This window comes from Ipomoea nil, unplaced genomic scaffold (genome assembly GCF_001879475.1).
Source record: "Ipomoea nil cultivar Tokyo-kokei standard unplaced genomic scaffold, Asagao_1.1 scaffold1720, whole genome shotgun sequence".
Classification (NCBI taxonomy): domain Eukaryota; kingdom Viridiplantae; phylum Streptophyta; class Magnoliopsida; order Solanales; family Convolvulaceae; genus Ipomoea; species Ipomoea nil.
The window spans coordinates 1,087,865-1,106,218 of NW_017618148.1; the positions used below are offsets into that span (position 1 = coordinate 1,087,865).

At 34.2% G+C, this 18,354-nt stretch overlaps 2 protein-coding genes and 1 long non-coding RNA gene across 3 annotated transcripts; 2 read left to right on the top strand and 1 right to left on the bottom strand.

The window, feature by feature from the left end:
• The first annotated feature begins 1,812 nt into the window (after window positions 1-1,812).
• On the top strand, window positions 1,813-2,549 carry LOC109191758 (SKP1-like protein 1A). Its single transcript, XM_019342409.1, has one exon. The coding sequence runs from the start codon at window positions 1,936-1,938 to the stop codon at window positions 2,401-2,403; it is 468 nt and encodes a 155-aa protein (XP_019197954.1). The 5' UTR covers window positions 1,813-1,935; the 3' UTR covers window positions 2,404-2,549.
• A 4,559-nt stretch (window positions 2,550-7,108) lies between these two features.
• On the bottom strand, window positions 7,109-14,346 carry LOC109191757. Its single transcript, XM_019342408.1, has 9 exons — window positions 14,313-14,346; window positions 13,619-13,756; window positions 13,268-13,405; window positions 11,228-11,389; window positions 11,056-11,124; window positions 10,540-10,981; window positions 9,530-10,458; window positions 8,219-9,436; window positions 7,109-8,133 (listed from the first exon to the last, which is right to left on the bottom strand). The coding sequence occupies exons 1-9, from the start codon at window positions 14,344-14,346 to the stop codon at window positions 7,109-7,111; spliced, it is 4,155 nt and encodes a 1,384-aa protein (XP_019197953.1).
• A 1,837-nt stretch (window positions 14,347-16,183) lies between these two features.
• LOC109191778 lies at window positions 16,184-17,367 on the top strand. The gene is made up of 3 exons (XR_002055976.1): window positions 16,184-16,264; window positions 17,126-17,203; window positions 17,300-17,367. It is a non-coding gene; the product is annotated as an uncharacterized LOC109191778 (long non-coding RNA).
• Window positions 17,368-18,354: the final 987 nt, after the last annotated feature.

The following is an 18,354-nucleotide window of genomic DNA, read 5'->3' on the forward strand; positions in this document are numbered from 1 at the left end:
TCCACCAAATTACAATTACTTTCCTTCCTGATTCCTTCCTTTCAACCAAACGCCCTGTTAAAATTTATGCGGGCATCACTGTTTTTAGTGATGTTTTCAGTCCTTTCATTACAACTCTGTTAAAATTTATTATTGTTTTTAATTTTCTTTTTTAAAAACTCTGGTTAATTAGGACTCACCTTCTATTACTCTTCCTCTCCCCAAAGTGCACTTGAACTTCACAATGTAGTGCTAAAAATACATAACAATTCATCTCACTAGTAAAATTTGGTGTAATTGGGATTTAATGATATGAATTTATGGTCATTAAGTTGTGAATTTTGAGTATGATTTTGAAGGAGGAAGAGAAATGAAACACAATAGATAAATTATAAATCTTCACAAAATTTTTGCCATATTAGGATAAATGAAACTCGACTATTCGATACTTCAAAGTATTTTTCCTTACAAAACTATTTCATCTCATATAAAACAAAGGGAAAAAAGAAGAGACATGGCTAAAATAGGCTTCTGGCTGGTGAGACACTAAGTTTAAAAGAGAATAATCATAAAATTTAGCAGCTGTTATCATTCTTCTGTTTTATGCTTGTAGGGGATGCATAATGCATCATTTTATTCTTGTACAAATTTCATCCTCCACCATACACCACCCCCGCCCCCCCCCCCCCCAAATGGAAGCCGTATCAACTATTTGGTAATAAAATTGATGTTTTAACCAGTTTGGTTGCCGTGAGTGGTCATCCCTTAAGAGAAGTCGGGAATTCGAACCCTTCTTGTATGGAAAAACAATCTGGCTAGCGCTTTGCCCAGTTAGAACATGCTTAGGACACCTTATGGTCTGACAAAAAAAATGAATGCTTTATAGTTTACATAATACAAAACAAAATCTGTGACATATGTACAAGGTTCCACAACAATATCACTTGTCATTATCATTGTAGTAGTAGACAAGTTATTATTGTACATTGCAAATAAATCCAGTTTAGTCTCTTCATTTTGACCCTGTTTCGTAAAATAGTTAGCTTATCAGTCAATATTAGTTTATTTGACCACTATTAATTGTTTGACTTGGTTAAACAATCAACCTTATGCAAGAGTGGAGTTATTTGCAGAAATATGGGCCCCACGAAAAAAAGCTCCCAGCCTCTCACGCTATGCGTGAAGGTCACAAGTGCCTCAGCGGGCGCGTACACTGCACGCGATCGTTGGGCGCGTCAGGCGTGCTAACATACTCTTTTTTTTAATCAATTTTTTTTCTCTTTTTTATTATCTTTCCTAATCACATTTACAAAAACTCCTCAAAAATCACAAAATAACCCTCCACCGCTCTAAAACTCTTTTGTTTTTTAACCACCAATGATCTTTGGACACATCGTCCTCTCCTCTTAAGAGCATTCGCACTAAGGGGAGATTGTGGAGTTATTTCAGAAGAAATCACTTGGATTGAGTTATTCACTAGTGTGGGATGGAGTTATTAGATGAAATAATCATCCTGCAAATTACAAAATAATGTCAGAAAATAAAGGAAAAGAAAAAGTTAAAGAAAGAAACGTTGTGCACGTTTCGCGCACAGCGTGGCCATAAGCTGGCGCGTGTAGTGCACGCGCCAGGTGGCGCGTCAGGCGCGCCTGACTTAACTTTTTTTATTTTTTAAAAAATTTTTTTTTATTCTGTTTTGTTTTATTTTATATATTTTTTTCTCTCCCCTCCCACCTTCTCTTTCCTAATCACTCTTACATTATCCACACATTCTTCCCAACTAATGTGGATGCTCTAAAAAGTTGTCATATTAGGCGTGTCAAGGTCTTGAGTCTTGACTCAGTCCTCTGAAGAAACTCAATTCACCAAATCAAGAGAAGAGAATAATAGATTGTATCGTCTTTTTGCTTTACATTCCCTTGGGTTTTCCCCCAAATTTCATCTTACGAAATTCCGATGTCTTCCTCAAAGACGATCATTTTGAAGAGTTCCGACGGGGAGATCTTCGAGGTAGAGGAGGCGGTGGCGCTCGAGTCGCAGATGCTCAAGTACATGATCGTGGATAACGACGACACTACCATCACCATCCCCGTCCCCGAGGTAACTAGCAAGATTTTGGGCATGGTTATAGACTACTGCAAACGCCACGTCGAGGCCGCCGCCAAGGGGGCCATTGATTCCGACGATCTCAAGGCCTTCGATGCTAATTTCGTCAAAGTTGACCAGGAAACGCTGTTTGATCTCATCCTGGCTGCTAATTTCCTTAATATCAAGAGCTTGCTTGATCTTACCTGTCTAATTGTTGCTGATATGATCAAGGGGAAGACACCAGAGGAGATCAGCAAATTTTTCAAACTCAAAAATGCCTTCACACCAGAGGAAGAAGAAGAGGTCCGTAGGGAGAATGCTTGGGCATTTGAGTGAAATTTCAATTCTGTTAATTGCCTGTTTGCTTGCTTTAATGGTGGTTTTGCTATGCATGTATCCTACTAATTAAATCCTCTTTGTTATCATAATAATGTATGTGATACCCTTTTTTTACACTAGTGTTTAAGCAGCTCTCTGTCCCATTAGCTTGTGGATTTTGAATTTTATTCAATGATCGAACCAAATATGCTAGGGAAAATGCAATTTTAGTCCCCACTCTGAAGTGAACATTTACAGTTTTGAGCTTGTAACATGTAAAATGTCAGCATCGTAGACATGTTTATATAAGTGAGGACTTTATCACAGACATTTATAAGGTTATATCAATGGTGGGAGACTTACCCGGCCCACTTAACGGACCCAACTCAAGTTCGAACCACATATATATATATATATATATATATATATATATATATATATATATATATATAGGCGAGTTCAGGTGCGGCAGTGTCTTACGGTGCGGTGATTTCTTACGGTGCGGCAACACCAATAGTTCAACAAATATGCACCATCAACGTTATGAAAATACACCACACAAAGCAGAGTAAACAGAGCCCTGCATCACAAAACACACACCATTAGGTGTGAGTAAAAACACCATACACTGTTCGGAAATACACCATTGGGGGTGGTGAGTTATATGGTGTATTTTTTTTTGAGTTTGTTGTGTATTTTGTGATGTTTTATTGCATTTCATTGTGGTGTGTTTTTATTACACTGTTGGTGCATATTGTTAACACCGTTGGTGTATTCTGGAATTTCGCTGCACCGCCCCGCCGCACGGTAAGACCCCGCCGCATATGAGCGCTCTTCTATATATATATATATATATATATATATATATATATATGTGTGTGTGTGTGTGTGTGTGTGTGTGTGTGTGTGTTATTATATTGTTCCATTCCACTTCGTTTCGTTACCTTACGTTTCAATACATGTCATATTTTAGTAACATATGAAGCATACACAAATAGTAATAACAAGTTTAGTCTTTGAAATATAGGGGTCACCGCTTTTAGTGGTATTTTCAGTCATTTAGTTACAACTTTGTTAAAATTTATTATTGTTTTAAATTTCTTTAAAAAAAAAAAAAAAACTTTGGTTAATTAGGACTCACATTCTATCACTCTTTCCAGGAAATTTCAATTTTGGTCATAGGACTGTAGGGGTCTTGTTAATTTCAGTCCTTGACTTTCAAAAGTGTCAATTTTGTACCTTAACTATGCAATTTTTGTCAATTTTAGTCACTCCGACCAAATTTCGTCAGAAAATTTTAATAGTTAAAATAATGAGAGTATTTTGAACGTTTCACGCCTCTTTTCTTCTTCTCCGGCGAGTCCATCTCTTTCTCTCCCGTTTCTGGTGAATGGGTATGGTGGAGGATGGAATTTGTACAAGAATAAAATGTTGCATTATGCATCCCCTACAAACATAAAACAGAAGAATGCTGGCTAAATTTTATGATTATTCTCTTTTAAGCTTAGTGTCTCACCAGCAAGAAGCCTATTTTAGCCACAGCAAGAACCATTTGGTTATGGGCTTGGCGATGAAGTCGTATATCACGTTATAACCTTGGAAACTCCAAAAGAAATTTGGGATAAATTGGAGACTCACTTCATGGGAAAATCTATGACCAACAAACTGTATCTAAAGCAAAGGCTTTATGGGCTTAAAGATGTAGAAGGGTTCAGATTTGATGCATCATATTAATGTCTCCAGTTAGATAATCTCATATTTGGCCAGACTTGATGTTAATTTTGAAGATGAAGACAATGCAATGATCTTGCTATGTTCACTATCTCTTTCCTTTGAACATTTGTTGACTACTCTTACATACGAGAAAGCCACGATTAAATTTAATGAGATCTCTGTAGCCCTTTTAGCTCATAATCAAAGCATGCAGAATGTCGGGAAAGGCTCTGTTGGTGACAATTTATATGCTAAGGGGAGTTAAGATCGTAGAAGCTAAGGAAGCTAGTGAAGGATAATTATGGGAAGAGAGACACTATGTCTAAGTCCAGAAACAACAAGAAAATTAGGTGCTACAAGTGCAAGGGGTTTAGGCACATGAAAAGAGACTGTCCAAAGTTGAAGAAGTAGCAGGAGGCTGCAAACATGGTATATGCTGATGACTCAGATTATAGTGTAGGTAATATTTTAGCAGTTTCATCAAGTCAGTTGTTAGATAATTGGATTCTAGACTTAGGATGCTCTTATCATATTACACCTAACAGGAAGTGGTTCACAACCTATAGGTCAAGTAGTACAGTAGTACTAATACTTGTAGTCCTTGTGGGATACGACACTCGTTACCCAACCCTCTATACTCAAACACGATAGGTGCACTTGCCTAATTGAATTTATATAGTTGTAATTCGAGTATCAAAAGGTTTCACTTAGGAAAATAATATCATGCCATGCTCTTTAGAGTGGACTAGCCGACTAGGTCTACTAAAACTTGAATTGTTGCGGTATTGCCTAGCCCACGACAATTCTAAGCTAACAAACTCATTGATTATACTTGTGTGGGCCTGTGAAACATGTCCTGCCCTTTGCACATTTTTTCCTTTTTTTTTTTTTTTTTTTTTTTTTAATCCAGTGAAATTAAACCCTCTTCAAAAGTGGAAATGTCTTGACCTAGATTGCCCAACTTAGCTCCTTTCCCATAAAATGCAAAAATTTCTAGCCCAGTACTTTGACCCACCTCCTCACTCTTCAATCGTTATGTTATGGACCGTGCCCAGCATACATTGTGAACACGATAACGGTGTTGTTAGTGGCACCGTTATCTTTTACCAATTTTTTTTTTTTAATTTCAGACCGCTTCGTTATAGGAGCATATGTTCATAATTTTATCACTATATGTTCATAATTGTAAGTTCATAATGTCAGAGCTCTGTGTTCATACTTCCACAATTGTTCATAATTCCATATCTGTACATTCATAATTCCATAATTGTACATTCATAATTCCGTAACTGTACATTCATAATTCAATAACTGTAAATTCATAATTTTCGAAGCTTTATGTTCACAATTTTAGAGCTCTATGTTCATAATTTTATCACTATATGTTCATAATGTCAGAGCTTTGTGTTCATAATTTCATAACCGTACATTCATAATTTCATAACCGTACATTCATAATTCCATATTCATAATTTTTGAAGTTCTATGTTCACAATTTTAGAGCTCTATGTACATAATTTGATCACTATGTGTTCATAATTGTAAGTTCATAATGTCAGAGCTCTGTGCTCATAATTCCATAACTGTACATTCATAATTCCACAAACGAATAACGCCGTTAACGCTGAGACAAAATCAATTTTTTTTAACTGGAATACCGTCATTTTCCCTGAAAACGACGTCGTATTGGATTCGTGTCCACAACATAATTTGCGCTCACTCTTCTACAACAGAGATTTACGAACATTTACTCATACTCTGCTTTTCCATTCCCTCATATTGAGGTCTGTTTCCCTTGTATACCATGTTTCCACCTCCTTAGGCTATCCTTATCCATGTAAACTACGTCCATGCAAATTTCTCTCACTTTCAAAAATGAGTCCCACTTTCATATTATATTATAAATATAGTAGGTGCACCCGCGCGATGCGCGGCTATATATATATTATGATATATATACAGTATAATATAATTAGATGAACCAATATATAGTTTGAATGCCTAATAGTATGATATATATACAGTATAAAATATAGTTATTATCTGAATACAGTGTGAAATGAAAAGTTGTGATTTTATTAGACATTGATGAAAATAGTAATTTTATTATACTCAAATGAGCAGTTCCTAAGGTTGTTCCCTCTCCCCGCCGTATATGCTTCAATTCATATTCTAGGAGCCCAAACTATGTGATTGAATAAATCCTCCTCTATCTGTTGCGGAGTTTCACGCGCTCTAAGCCCGGCCCGCGCGCGGTTAGGAAGATTGGCATTAAGGGACTCTACCTATATAGTACATAATAGTATGAGGTATAATATAATAAGAATAAGAAACATAATAAGAAACGTATTATTGAAAGAAATTGTTAATTGTTATTATACATTATTGAAAACTTCTTTGTACACAACATTTTTAGTCTTACTAAGATATGGTACACTTTCACCGCAAATCAAAATTTTCAAACCCCTGGGGTTACTAACTCTTGAAACAGCTACGTATAGTTGTCCATGGTTAAAGACCGGTTTTTTCAACAACAACCCAACTTTAGCAAGCGTTTGTCCTTGACTTTTGTTGATTGTCATAGCATAGGATAGCATCAAGGGAAATTGCTTTCGTTGAAATTTGAAAGGCAATTTGGTATCTGACGGTGTAAGAGACATTCTAGGAATCAATACTCTAGTTCCTGCATTTGTACCGCACATGATTTGGCCTTCCAACACATGGTCACCCAACCTTGTAACAATCAACCTTGTACCGTTGCATAATCCTAATGTGTGATCAATATTTCTCAACAACATAACAGGTGATCCAACTTTCAATGTCAAAGCACGATTTGGTACTCCAGAACATCTCAAGGCATTCAGGAATTCCGGAGTGTGCAAATCCGCTAACATGTCCACATTGGCATCTGACTTACACACAGAATCACAACTCAGGTATGTCTTACCCTCAGAAGGATTATGGTCATTCATGTATTGGTTAACGGCATCTACCACATCCAATGTTGGAGCTAAAATTGCACTATGATTAAGATTGACAAATCGGCAATTCCCATTCGGAAATTGGGGAAAGTGCTATCAACGATTGTAGCAATAGGGTCATCTTCACACTTTAACAACAAATCTTCTGGAATAGTAATCTCTGATTCCCCCTCAAGTTGACACCCAATAATTCCTTCACCTATATTAGCTATCCATTTTGCAAATTCCTCGATCTCCTTGCACTCGGATATAGATTCAACAGTTTTCAAGCGTAGATTCTTAGTTAGCCTCAGGACTTTACAGGATTGCCATAGATAGGATGAGCTAATGCTCGCTCGAACTATATCCGGTCTAGTACCCTTTGGAATGACTGGTAGAATTTGCCTGAAATCGCCACCCAGAACAACTGTTTTACCACCGAATGTCATATCAGAACTCCTTGGATTTACTAACCGCATCAAATCCCGCAAAGTTCGATCCAATGCTTCAAAGCAGAATTTATGCATCATTGGGGCTTCGTCCCATATTATCATCTTTGTTTGCACAAGAAGTTCCGCCAGTTCACTGCCGTTCCGTATGTTGCATGTGGAATCTTCATTAACAGATATCGGTATAGCAAACCGGGAATGTGCCGTACGGCCACCAGGTAATAACAGCGAAGCTATGCCGCTAGAAGCAACATTTAAAACTATTTGACTCTTAGACCTTAATGCGGAAGAAAGTGCTCGCCACAAGAAAGTCTTACCTGTCCCTCCATAACCCGAAACGAAGAATAACCCACCTTCCTGGCGATCCACGTCAGTTAAAACTTCATTGTATATTGCCTTTTGTTCGTCTGTTAACTGCCTTACCAATTCTTGGTTCTCTTTCTCCTGTTCCCCACGATCGTATGCTAATTCTTCTTGAATCAACCTATTTGCAATAATATGGAACACACCAAAATTGGCCGTTGGCATCTCAGGATAGTCCTTCAAACTCTTACCATGATTAGATAATAGGTTCTCAATCTGAACTAAAGCAAAGTTCATTTTGTGGGAATCGGTCAACACAAAATCTGCATAAAAATATATAAAAATTTGTTGTTATAACCAAAATACTTTAAACTTGACTTAATACTCTTAAAAAAAATGTACGATTACCTCTGTTCTGCAATTGTGAACGGATTTTGTATTGGGCATCGTCTGATAGATGTTGCCAAACGGCATGCCAAACTATTTCCGGTTTCCCCATGCAACTGCTCATTAGTAATGTCACGAACAATCTCCTCAATTGATCAGCTGACGCCCAACTACTGGCTTCATCTATTGCATCAACATATTCGTTGTCATCATCAACTAAACCCCTTGCATAACACGCATCTCGAAATGAGTCATATTGGACTCCATTTACAGTCCTAATATCTTCGTAACTTTTAGGGCCGCGTACTTTGTTCAAAAAACACCTCAAATAGAAGATTTCACCAGTAGCTGGAGGGACATAGAATATACGTCCTATGGAGAACCCTTTCTTTCGTGGCTGCCATTTTCTAAGGTCTTTCTTCCAAACGAATCTTGTTGGCATCTCAACATAAGTAAGCTCTCTGGCATTGGGGTATGTTTTATTAGCTTCGAACCATTCTAAGAACATGCTCTGTGCTATCGTAGGTCTATTCACAATGTTCTCAACTGCATCATCATCTGCAAATATCACACTCTGTTGATTAGGAAGGTGAAAGCTTAACCTCTCTACCGAAGGCGCACGAAGTTGTATATCAAAACCAAATAGACGCCAGACAGCTTCACACGGGGATATGTACCTACAGTCATAGTACATATTTATCTCATCTACTGCTTTGCCATTCTCGTCATCATTGCCTGTTTTGTAAAATTCGGCTGTTACTCGATCATGACCCTTGTTAACATACTTGAACAGGTACTTTATTGACCTTGATTGGTTGCACCACTCGACATTTATATGAGCCTTGTACTTGAGCAATAAATATCTATTGTGCGGTACCACATACATGTTGTCCAAGGCGATCCCGTTCTTTGTAACTACACTGCCATTGTCTCTCCTTCTATATACCGGGTAACCATCGTCATCAAACGTAGAACTATCAACAAATCTCTTAGGAAAATGTTTAGAGCATCGTGCATTTACCATGCAAGGAGAATTTGTCCTGGCTTTTCCACATGGACCATGCATCATAAATTCCTCTACCGCCTGGTAATACTCAGCCTCTTTCTTTTCATCGGGAATCTCTGCTGAAATTATGTTGTCTAGAGTGAGAACTTGCCTAACTTCTTTACTTTTCTCCAGAAAAAGCAATATATGAGCATGCGGAAGACCTCGCTTTTGAAACTCAATTGTATATATGACTGTAACAACATACAAATAAACATAATAAGGTTAAGCAATTACATAAAATTTATTTAGATTAATTGATTTAAAATAAAATAACAAAATATTACCTCCGGCAACAGGGCCAAATAGTTGATTCTTTCGACAATCAGCTATCAAAGCATCCAACTTAATCTTAAATAAGCGGCAAATTATGTCCGGCCGGTCTTCTGGCTTCAACCTTTGATCTTTTAAAAAGCGTTGCACCTCAGGCCACTTCGGATTGCATGTAAAGGTTATAAATAAATCTGGGTATCCAATCCATCTACATATTGCCATTGCATCTTGGTAGTTTTGTATCATATATCTAGCACCACCAGTAAAACTCGAAGGTAGTATTATTCTACGACCTTGGGTTGCAGGGCTTAAATCACCCCTCGTCAAAGCATCAGTTAATCCACTGTAACTCTCACACCTTAGGCTTTTTTGGTGTGTCCTTATATAAATTAGCCTTCCAGACTCAACCATTGTGTAGCCATCTACAACGAATTGTTGGAACAACCGCTTTGCAAATAATATGGTACTTGGAGCTGACTGTCTAGATTGTATGCGGTAGCAAAAAAACTCCCTGGGGCTAATCCTTTGTCTACCACCAGAAGAGCGCCTGCCGACTACGTCGGCGAATGCAATGTCCTCCCGATAACCATCTTCGCCATATGGAAACAGAATAGGGTATTGCAGTGGTAAGTATGAAGGATTTAATTCAGTAATCCTCTGTAGTTGGCCACCCTTCGATTGAACAATAATATCACGCTCTTCAATACTGGTATCCAGATCGCCAACGATTAAAGCTGCTACTTCAGACACTTGAGGCACATTATATGTCCTAGCATCTCTAGTTCGTTTTCCCAACAACTTTATTTTTACTTCGGCGCATGGATTAATATCCAACTCAGACATAGCCATGCGAAAAGACTTAACCAAGACATTATTTTCATCCAGGTCTTTCTGAATGACATTCACTATTTCTACATGAATGTCATCTTGGTCACCAATACCCCTACAACAACATATACTTGGAATTTATATTTATTTAGATAAAAAATAGTATTCAAATGTGTAATTACGGAAACTTCTTTACCTCACAGCATTTATACGGTTGTTCCTTTCATTTGCCGTGTCGTATATGTATAACTGGGCAAAATGAGGTTCTTTGCCTTGTTCTGGAAGTAAAGTGCCCATTAGGTGGTAGTTTTGACCACTTAATCGAAAAATTGGAGGTGCTCCACCCTTGTTCACGTTCTTGTCAATTTTTCCACCCATGGATGTGAAACAGAACATGTTGTTGTAGGTCCTAATGTTGTGTAAAAATTCTTTTGATAATTCGTCATTGCCGAAAAAGAGATCAAATATACCTTTTGGTGGCAACTTATTATCCGGCAATTTGATCTTCCCATTGTTGCAACACAACATAAACAGTGGCGATGCTTTTGTTGACAAATTCTTCTTCCTTTCTTCAAACCAAAACATAGCCCCACAATGTACGCACTGATTTGTTGCATCGCCAAAATCGCAGTATTGACCTGAAACCAAATATATACAAATTTAACTACTGATTTATATTTGATGTATATATAAAACAAACAAACATACACACCATTTTGTGGACCAGAGGATGTCCCAATTCCCGAGGTCTGTCGTACAGCGTCACCCGATAAATTTGCATCTGAAATTAAAAAACATTTAAAAATTATTTTTAATATTGAAAGACTGACCATATGTACTTTACTTATATTTGTTTGAAACACCAGAGGGTAGTATTTTAGTACCAGCTATGTTCTGATTTGAGACATCGCTCACCGCATTGTTACTTTCATCTTCAAAGGCAGGTAGCAAGTCTCTGGTTGTTACCTGGTCTTCGACAATTGCATATTTATCTAATGGTTTACGAATTGCAAATTCATCTCCTATTTGTGTATTGGATTGCCGTACTGTACACATACATAATATTAGACCAATTTAAAGAATAACAATATTTAAAGTGACCAAAAATTGAAATCACTACATTTTATGGTACTGTAAAAAAAATAATTTGGTAGCACGTAGTAACATAAAAAGGAAAGAATTCTTAATAATATAAATTAAATACACCTAACATTATAACTTATGGTAACCTAGAATATGAAATAGTAATTTAACTGTATAAGTATTATTATATTTTAGTGGAAAAATCACATGGTAGACCATGGTCCACAATAATATGTTCAACATTAATAGAAATAAAAGAGAAAAAAGTGTATTTCACTAAGTAGAATCTATGGAATTAATTACACATATCAAAACAAATGAAATTATTTTAACAAAAAATTAGAAATTGAGATTCCAAAATAAATCATATATCACCCAAAAATCCACACATACTTATATGTACCATGAGTTACATTATAATTAAATTCACAGTGAGTCTATAGCAATTCAGATTAGTGCATTTACCGGTAGTGATGTTACTCAATGGTGTGATATATTCAGAGAAACATCCTCGCTGGGGATTTGTGTAAGGATTAGCTGTCGTACGTTGGTCTTGATCTTGAGCAGTATTATTCGTACAAGATGAGCCACCGAAATGATTTGTTGTGATTTAAAATATACCATCAAATTAAGAACTAATTCCAATAATTATAACTCGAAACAATTCAGTACACATAACCAAATAAAAAATCACTTGCACAACTTTAATACGTAATTGAATATAATTATGTAGACGATGGTCCACATTCTAACTTAAATACAATTCAAGCACGACAAAAACTATATATGACTAAGTACAATGTAATCAATTAATTACATCTAATCAATTAATTACAAATTGATATTAAACATGAATTACATTATAATTATACCATTTAATTTTACAAAAAGCTTCGAACAAATAACAGTATAACGATATTTAAATTAACAATGAATATATAAAAAGGATAGAATTCTTACTATTATAAATTAAATACATGTAACATTATAGTTTATGCTAACCTAGAATATGAAATAGTAATGTAACTGTAAAAACATTATTATATTTTAGTGGAAAAATCACATGGTAGACCATGGTCCACAATAATATGTGCACTGTAAATAAATAGAAATAAAAGAGAAAAGAGTGTAACTCACTAACTAAAATCTATTTAATTAATTACACATATCAAAACAAATTTAACTATTTCAACAAAAAATTAAAAATTTATTTTTAAAAAATAAATCATATATAAGGCAAAAAATAGTGAGATTACAATTCCTCACATACTTATATGTACCATGAGTTACATTATAATTAAATTCACAATGATTGTATAGCAATTCAACACCGGCCATTTACCGGTAGTGATGTTACTCGATGGTGTGATATATTCAGAGAAACATCCTCGGTGGGGAATTGTGTAAGGATTAGCTGTCGTACGTTGGTCTTGATCTTGAGCAGCATTATTCATAAAAGATGAGTAACCGAAATGATTTGATGTGATTTAAAATATACCATTAACTTAAGAATTAATTCCAATAATTATAACTCGAAACAATTCAATACACATCATAAAAAAAAAAAAAAATCAATTGCACAACTTTAATACGTAAACGAATAGAATTATGTACACAATGATCCACATTCTAACTTAAATACAATAGCAATGTAAAACTATATATGATTAAGTAAAATGTAATCAATTAATTACACCTAATCAATTAATTACAAATTGATATTAAACATGAATTACATTATAATTATACTATTTAATTTTACAAACAGCTTCGAACAATTAATAATATAAGGATATTTAAATTAACAATGAATGTATATCAATTCATATATTGGGATTTACCATTACTGATGGTACTGAATGGTGTGATATCTGGAGAGAAACAACATCCCAAAGGATTTTTGGCAGGATGATTTGGCGTATGTTGCTCCTTACCTTGACCAGCATTATTCATTAATGATGATTTGAAAAAACTATTTGCTGTATGAAAAAAAAAAATTAAAAGAGGATAAAAACAACAGTAAGTAGAACAGTTAACATTTTTTAAATTAATCACACATAATGCTATTCATTACGCTAGCTTATGATTGTAAATTGTAATTGTTTTAAATAAGACTTACATAATAAGTAGACTTATAAAAAGGTTTTATAAATTCACAACGATGCTATATCAATTGAACTTAGTGGATTTACCGTTAGTCACGTTACTCAAGGGTGTGATGTTTTGAGACAAACCCCCTCCAAGAGGAATGCGGGCAGGATTTCTTGTCGGAGACTGTTGTTTTCCTTGATCAGAATTATTCCTTGATAATGAGTTGCCCAATTCATTTTCTGCGAATTAAAATACAACATTAAATTTAATAATAATCCAAATAACTAAAAATCATAAAAATGAATTACACATAATACAACTAACAGTACATACTTAATTTCAAATTGTTAAAGATTTACCGCACAATTATTTACAAATTAGTGGTGTGCCACTAAACACACCTTACGGATAATCTAATTGTGAAATATATATAACCTGAAATGGTAATGGCTATATAGTAACACTAATTTTATTTGACAAAATCTTAAGTATAACATTGTCCACAATAAATACCATTACAATTGTTAAGATTATATATCTAATTAATTACACATAACAATTAAAAATTAAATAAATAAATAAACAACTATATACATATCTATATATTTATTTATTATTTTATATCTTTAAACTCTTTAAATATATTATTTTCGGTATATATATAATTTTCCGCATATATATATATATATATATATATATATATATATATATATATATATATATATATACAATAATATATCCAATATTATTGTTTATTCTGTCGGAATTTCGAGAGAAGAGGAAGAAGGGTCCTACCCTTTTCCTTCTCTTGAGCTCTCCTTGCTCTCATGTCTGAATCAGAGATCTGTTCTTCACCTATCCCTACGAGCTTACTATCTTTCTCTGTCAAGCCTAAATCTAGATCAGTCCTAAGTCCTAATCTCCGATTCAACTGTTCTTATTGAACATTTTTCCCGGCGAAATTGGAGTCGGGTCTCGCTTAGCATCGATCCGATTAGCAGTACACAATCTCGATCTTTCCTTTCTGTGAAAGATCTTAGTGTTCAACAACGGTAAATCGTGGCAATCGCGTTTCAGTGAAGGTAATTCTCCAATTCTAAGATTATTAATTTGTCAATCTACACTAAATTTGTTTAGGTTTCCTACTTTTCGTTGTTGTTTGTTCTAAATTTGATCTACGTTTCTTGATCTATGCATGCATATCAACAATCATAGCTGAATTTTTTTGATTTCAGATTTGTCCTCTTCATAGCCATTAGGGTTCTAAATCGTATTTTTTGTAATGTTGCTCTAAAAACACCAAAGAGAAAGTACTCTTAACTGTTTAACAGTTATTTTCAAAATGGTATAGCTATATTATTATTCACACAAACCCTAACCTGTTTTCGACTTTATCATGTTGTTTTTTATGAACATACTGGAATTTTTTGAGGAGATAGAGAGCATAAACAGAACCGCAGATGAAGAGGATGCTACAATGAAGCTTAATTCGAAGTCTGAAAAAGATAAGTTTCGAAGTTACCTTTATTTTCATCACTTGGTTTCCTTTTGATGCCTAAAATTGTTGATTTAGTGATTTTGCTCATTGCTCTGTCTATTGTGTTTACTTGAAAATGTAGATGTGATTTGTGTCTTTACCTTTGGTCTGAAACTGGAGAACTGTGTTGGTAGTTAGATGGGGCAAAGCTGATCATATGGCTTCATTGTACTTTATTTTACTTTTGCCTGGATTTTGAAAATAGGATTGGAACTGAAGAGTTTTCTCTTAATAGTAATGATAGCAGCCCATCAATTGTATTTAATGTTTAGAAAATGTGTTTCTTTTCCTAAGAATGATTAAGTAATACTTAACAGGCCAATATTTCCCACTGATCCAATTTCTTTAGCTGATTTGTAAGAACATGGAACACACACCCAATTACTCACTGGTTCTAGAACTATTCATTTTTCTCTTATGGCAGTGGCTGACATTATTCTTCAAATAAAAGTATATTTTCTTTTTTTTTAGTTAACACACTAATGTTATTTAATTTACCAATCTTGAATTGTAATGCTGTTATGTAATTTCTTTCTAAATGTGCCGGACAATTTATTCAATGTATGTGTTGGTATATTTATTCTTGACAGAAAGTCTAACTTTTTTTTTTATTCTTTTTAGAGCAATTGAAGAGCAGCAAGCAGAAAATAATCACCACGGCCACATCATAAAATAAGTTAAGACTATATCTTGATTGGTGTTACATTAGATGACTTTGCAACTGTTATAGTTGCACAGTTTGTAAGACTGTTCTAAGAACATTGAACACATACATGGATTATTTGATTGTACTTAATGATTATTATGAACACATTCTAACCATTTTAATTTTTTTGGGTATTTTTTTAAGAATGGAATAATCCAAGCTATGGAGACATTGAAGAATGGGTCCCAGAAAAGAAAAAAGCAATCAAAGACCACTAAAAAGCATTATGGTCATATAAGCAAATAGGTTAACACTTTATCTTTATTGGCTGTCTTTAGATTAGTTTGTATGCATATACTTCATAGTTTGTAACTTTGTTCACTTTATGCGAGTGTATGCTTTTCCTCTTATTAAATATCCTGAACACAAATTCTAACAATATTTTTTGTTGTTATTCTTATTAGAATGAAATCATCAAGCTTTGAAGAAATTGAAGAGCAGCTGTCATAAAAAAAACAATCAATCAAAGACCACTAAAAGCAATAGGGTCATACAACGAAATAGGTTAAGACTTCCTCTCTACTTGGCTGTAGTTAGATTAGTTTGTATGGATATACTTGCATAGTTTGTAAGTTTGTTCACTTTAATTTGTAAGGCAATATTGTTCCATCACTGGCCTTTAATTTGGGTGCATTGTTTGGTTCTATATAAGTATAGAATTGAGTAATGTTAGCAAAGTAATGGTAATAGCTTTTTTTTTTTCTCTTTGGTCAAAACTGGTATAACTATTCTGTATATATCATAATATTCTTTCACTGTGTTATATTGCAAGCACTAACTTTATTTTGTAAATATTAGACACATTCAGTAAAATGTCCTTGTTCGGGAAATGGTGCTCGACTATCGACCAAATTCCTTTATTTTATTAATAATTGTATTGTCTTTGACATCTTGTTTTTGATGCAGTATTTTAGACTTGGTTCATCTATAAGTGATTTTTTTTAAAAGCAGATTCTCATTTTTTTTTGTCAAAAGTAATATAAATTCCTTTTTTTTTTTTTTACTATTTGCTTAAAACTGGTATAATGTTCTTCTATGTATAAGGAGATTATTTTAATTGTTTTTTATTGGCAGAAACAAATTTATTTTATTAATAATAGACACGTTGAAAAATGTCTTTGTGTCACAAATGGTCCTCAAGTATTGACAGTGTTAATCAATTTGTATTTCTATTGTATTTGACATCTGGGCTTTTTTAAATTATTGGATTTTATATTACTATAAAAGTCAGATTTGTGTAGGATAAAAACATTTTTCCGTTTAAAGTAGAATGTTTGTTTTATATCTACATAAAACAGTAATGTAAATGACTTACAAAATTCTTCTTTTAGTTGCTTTTATCTGATTTCTTTCTAAATGTGGTAGAAAACATTGATGGATTCCAGCTTGAACATCAGTTGTTTGGATAGATGCAAACAGAGTAAAGGAAGATTGTGCAAATAGGTAATTGGAACTAACACCCTTTTTTACATGACCTAAATGACTTGACAAAATTCTTCTTTTAGTTGCTTTTATCTGATATCTATTTAAATGTGCTAGAACACATTGATGGATTCCAGCTTGAAGAGCAGTTGTTTGGATAGCTGCAAACGGAGTAAAGGAAGATTGTGCAAATAGGTAATTGCAACTAACACCTTTTTTTAAGAACAGTACATTTACATGTAAAGTTTTAGAATTGCATACACAGTCAAGCTGATTGTGCAAATAGGTAATTGAAACAAAATCTATTTTATACGCACTTTATATTTTAGATATAAAGTCTTAGAATTGGGAATAGGAACATACAAAGAACACAACTTCAAAGTCTAAATTGCTTGGCAAACTATTTACATCCTGTGGACCCCTAAAACCGACTTTGCTTGCCAAACTATTTCAATCCTGTTTGCCTTCTAAAAACTTGGCCACCTAGCATGTTTGCTGCAAAACAGGCACAAACATATTTAGATATAAAGTCTTAGAGTTGGCAATAGGAACATATGAAAAACACAACTTCAAACTCTAAATTGCTTACCAAAGTATTTCCATCCTGTTTGCCTTCTAAAACCCTAAACCCTAACATCTTTGCTGCAACTTGGACACCTTTCATCCTTTTTCTGAAAAACCTGAAAAGGAAAAATAGAAAAACTCCAAAACAGGTTCGAATAGCAGTACATACACCAATTTATTGTACTAAACAGTTAGGAAATTACTAAAAGCATTAGATAAAAGTTATAAACCATCCATAAAACTGAAAATAAAAAATTGTCACACCACAGTATTAGGAAAAACAAAAAAAAAATGTCTGGATAGTGTCCGGCTATCAACAATCTCTTTCAACCATCAATCTCAATTACATCTTTTCCTTTTGATTTCTGAGTCATTCAACTTCTTCCTACTTTTGGATGATGAAAACTCATCCAAAAGTGACCTTTTAATAGCACCAACATTTTCTGCATTGTCTTCTCCTTCCTTTTGCGAGGGCTCGACAGTCGCAGGACTGTTCACTTCAACCCCAATCGAATCTTCCTATTAGAAAGAAAAGCAGACAACACTATTAGTAACCAAAAAAATAAAAAATCTCAAAATTTAGTGTTAGAAATTTTACTCCAGAAACT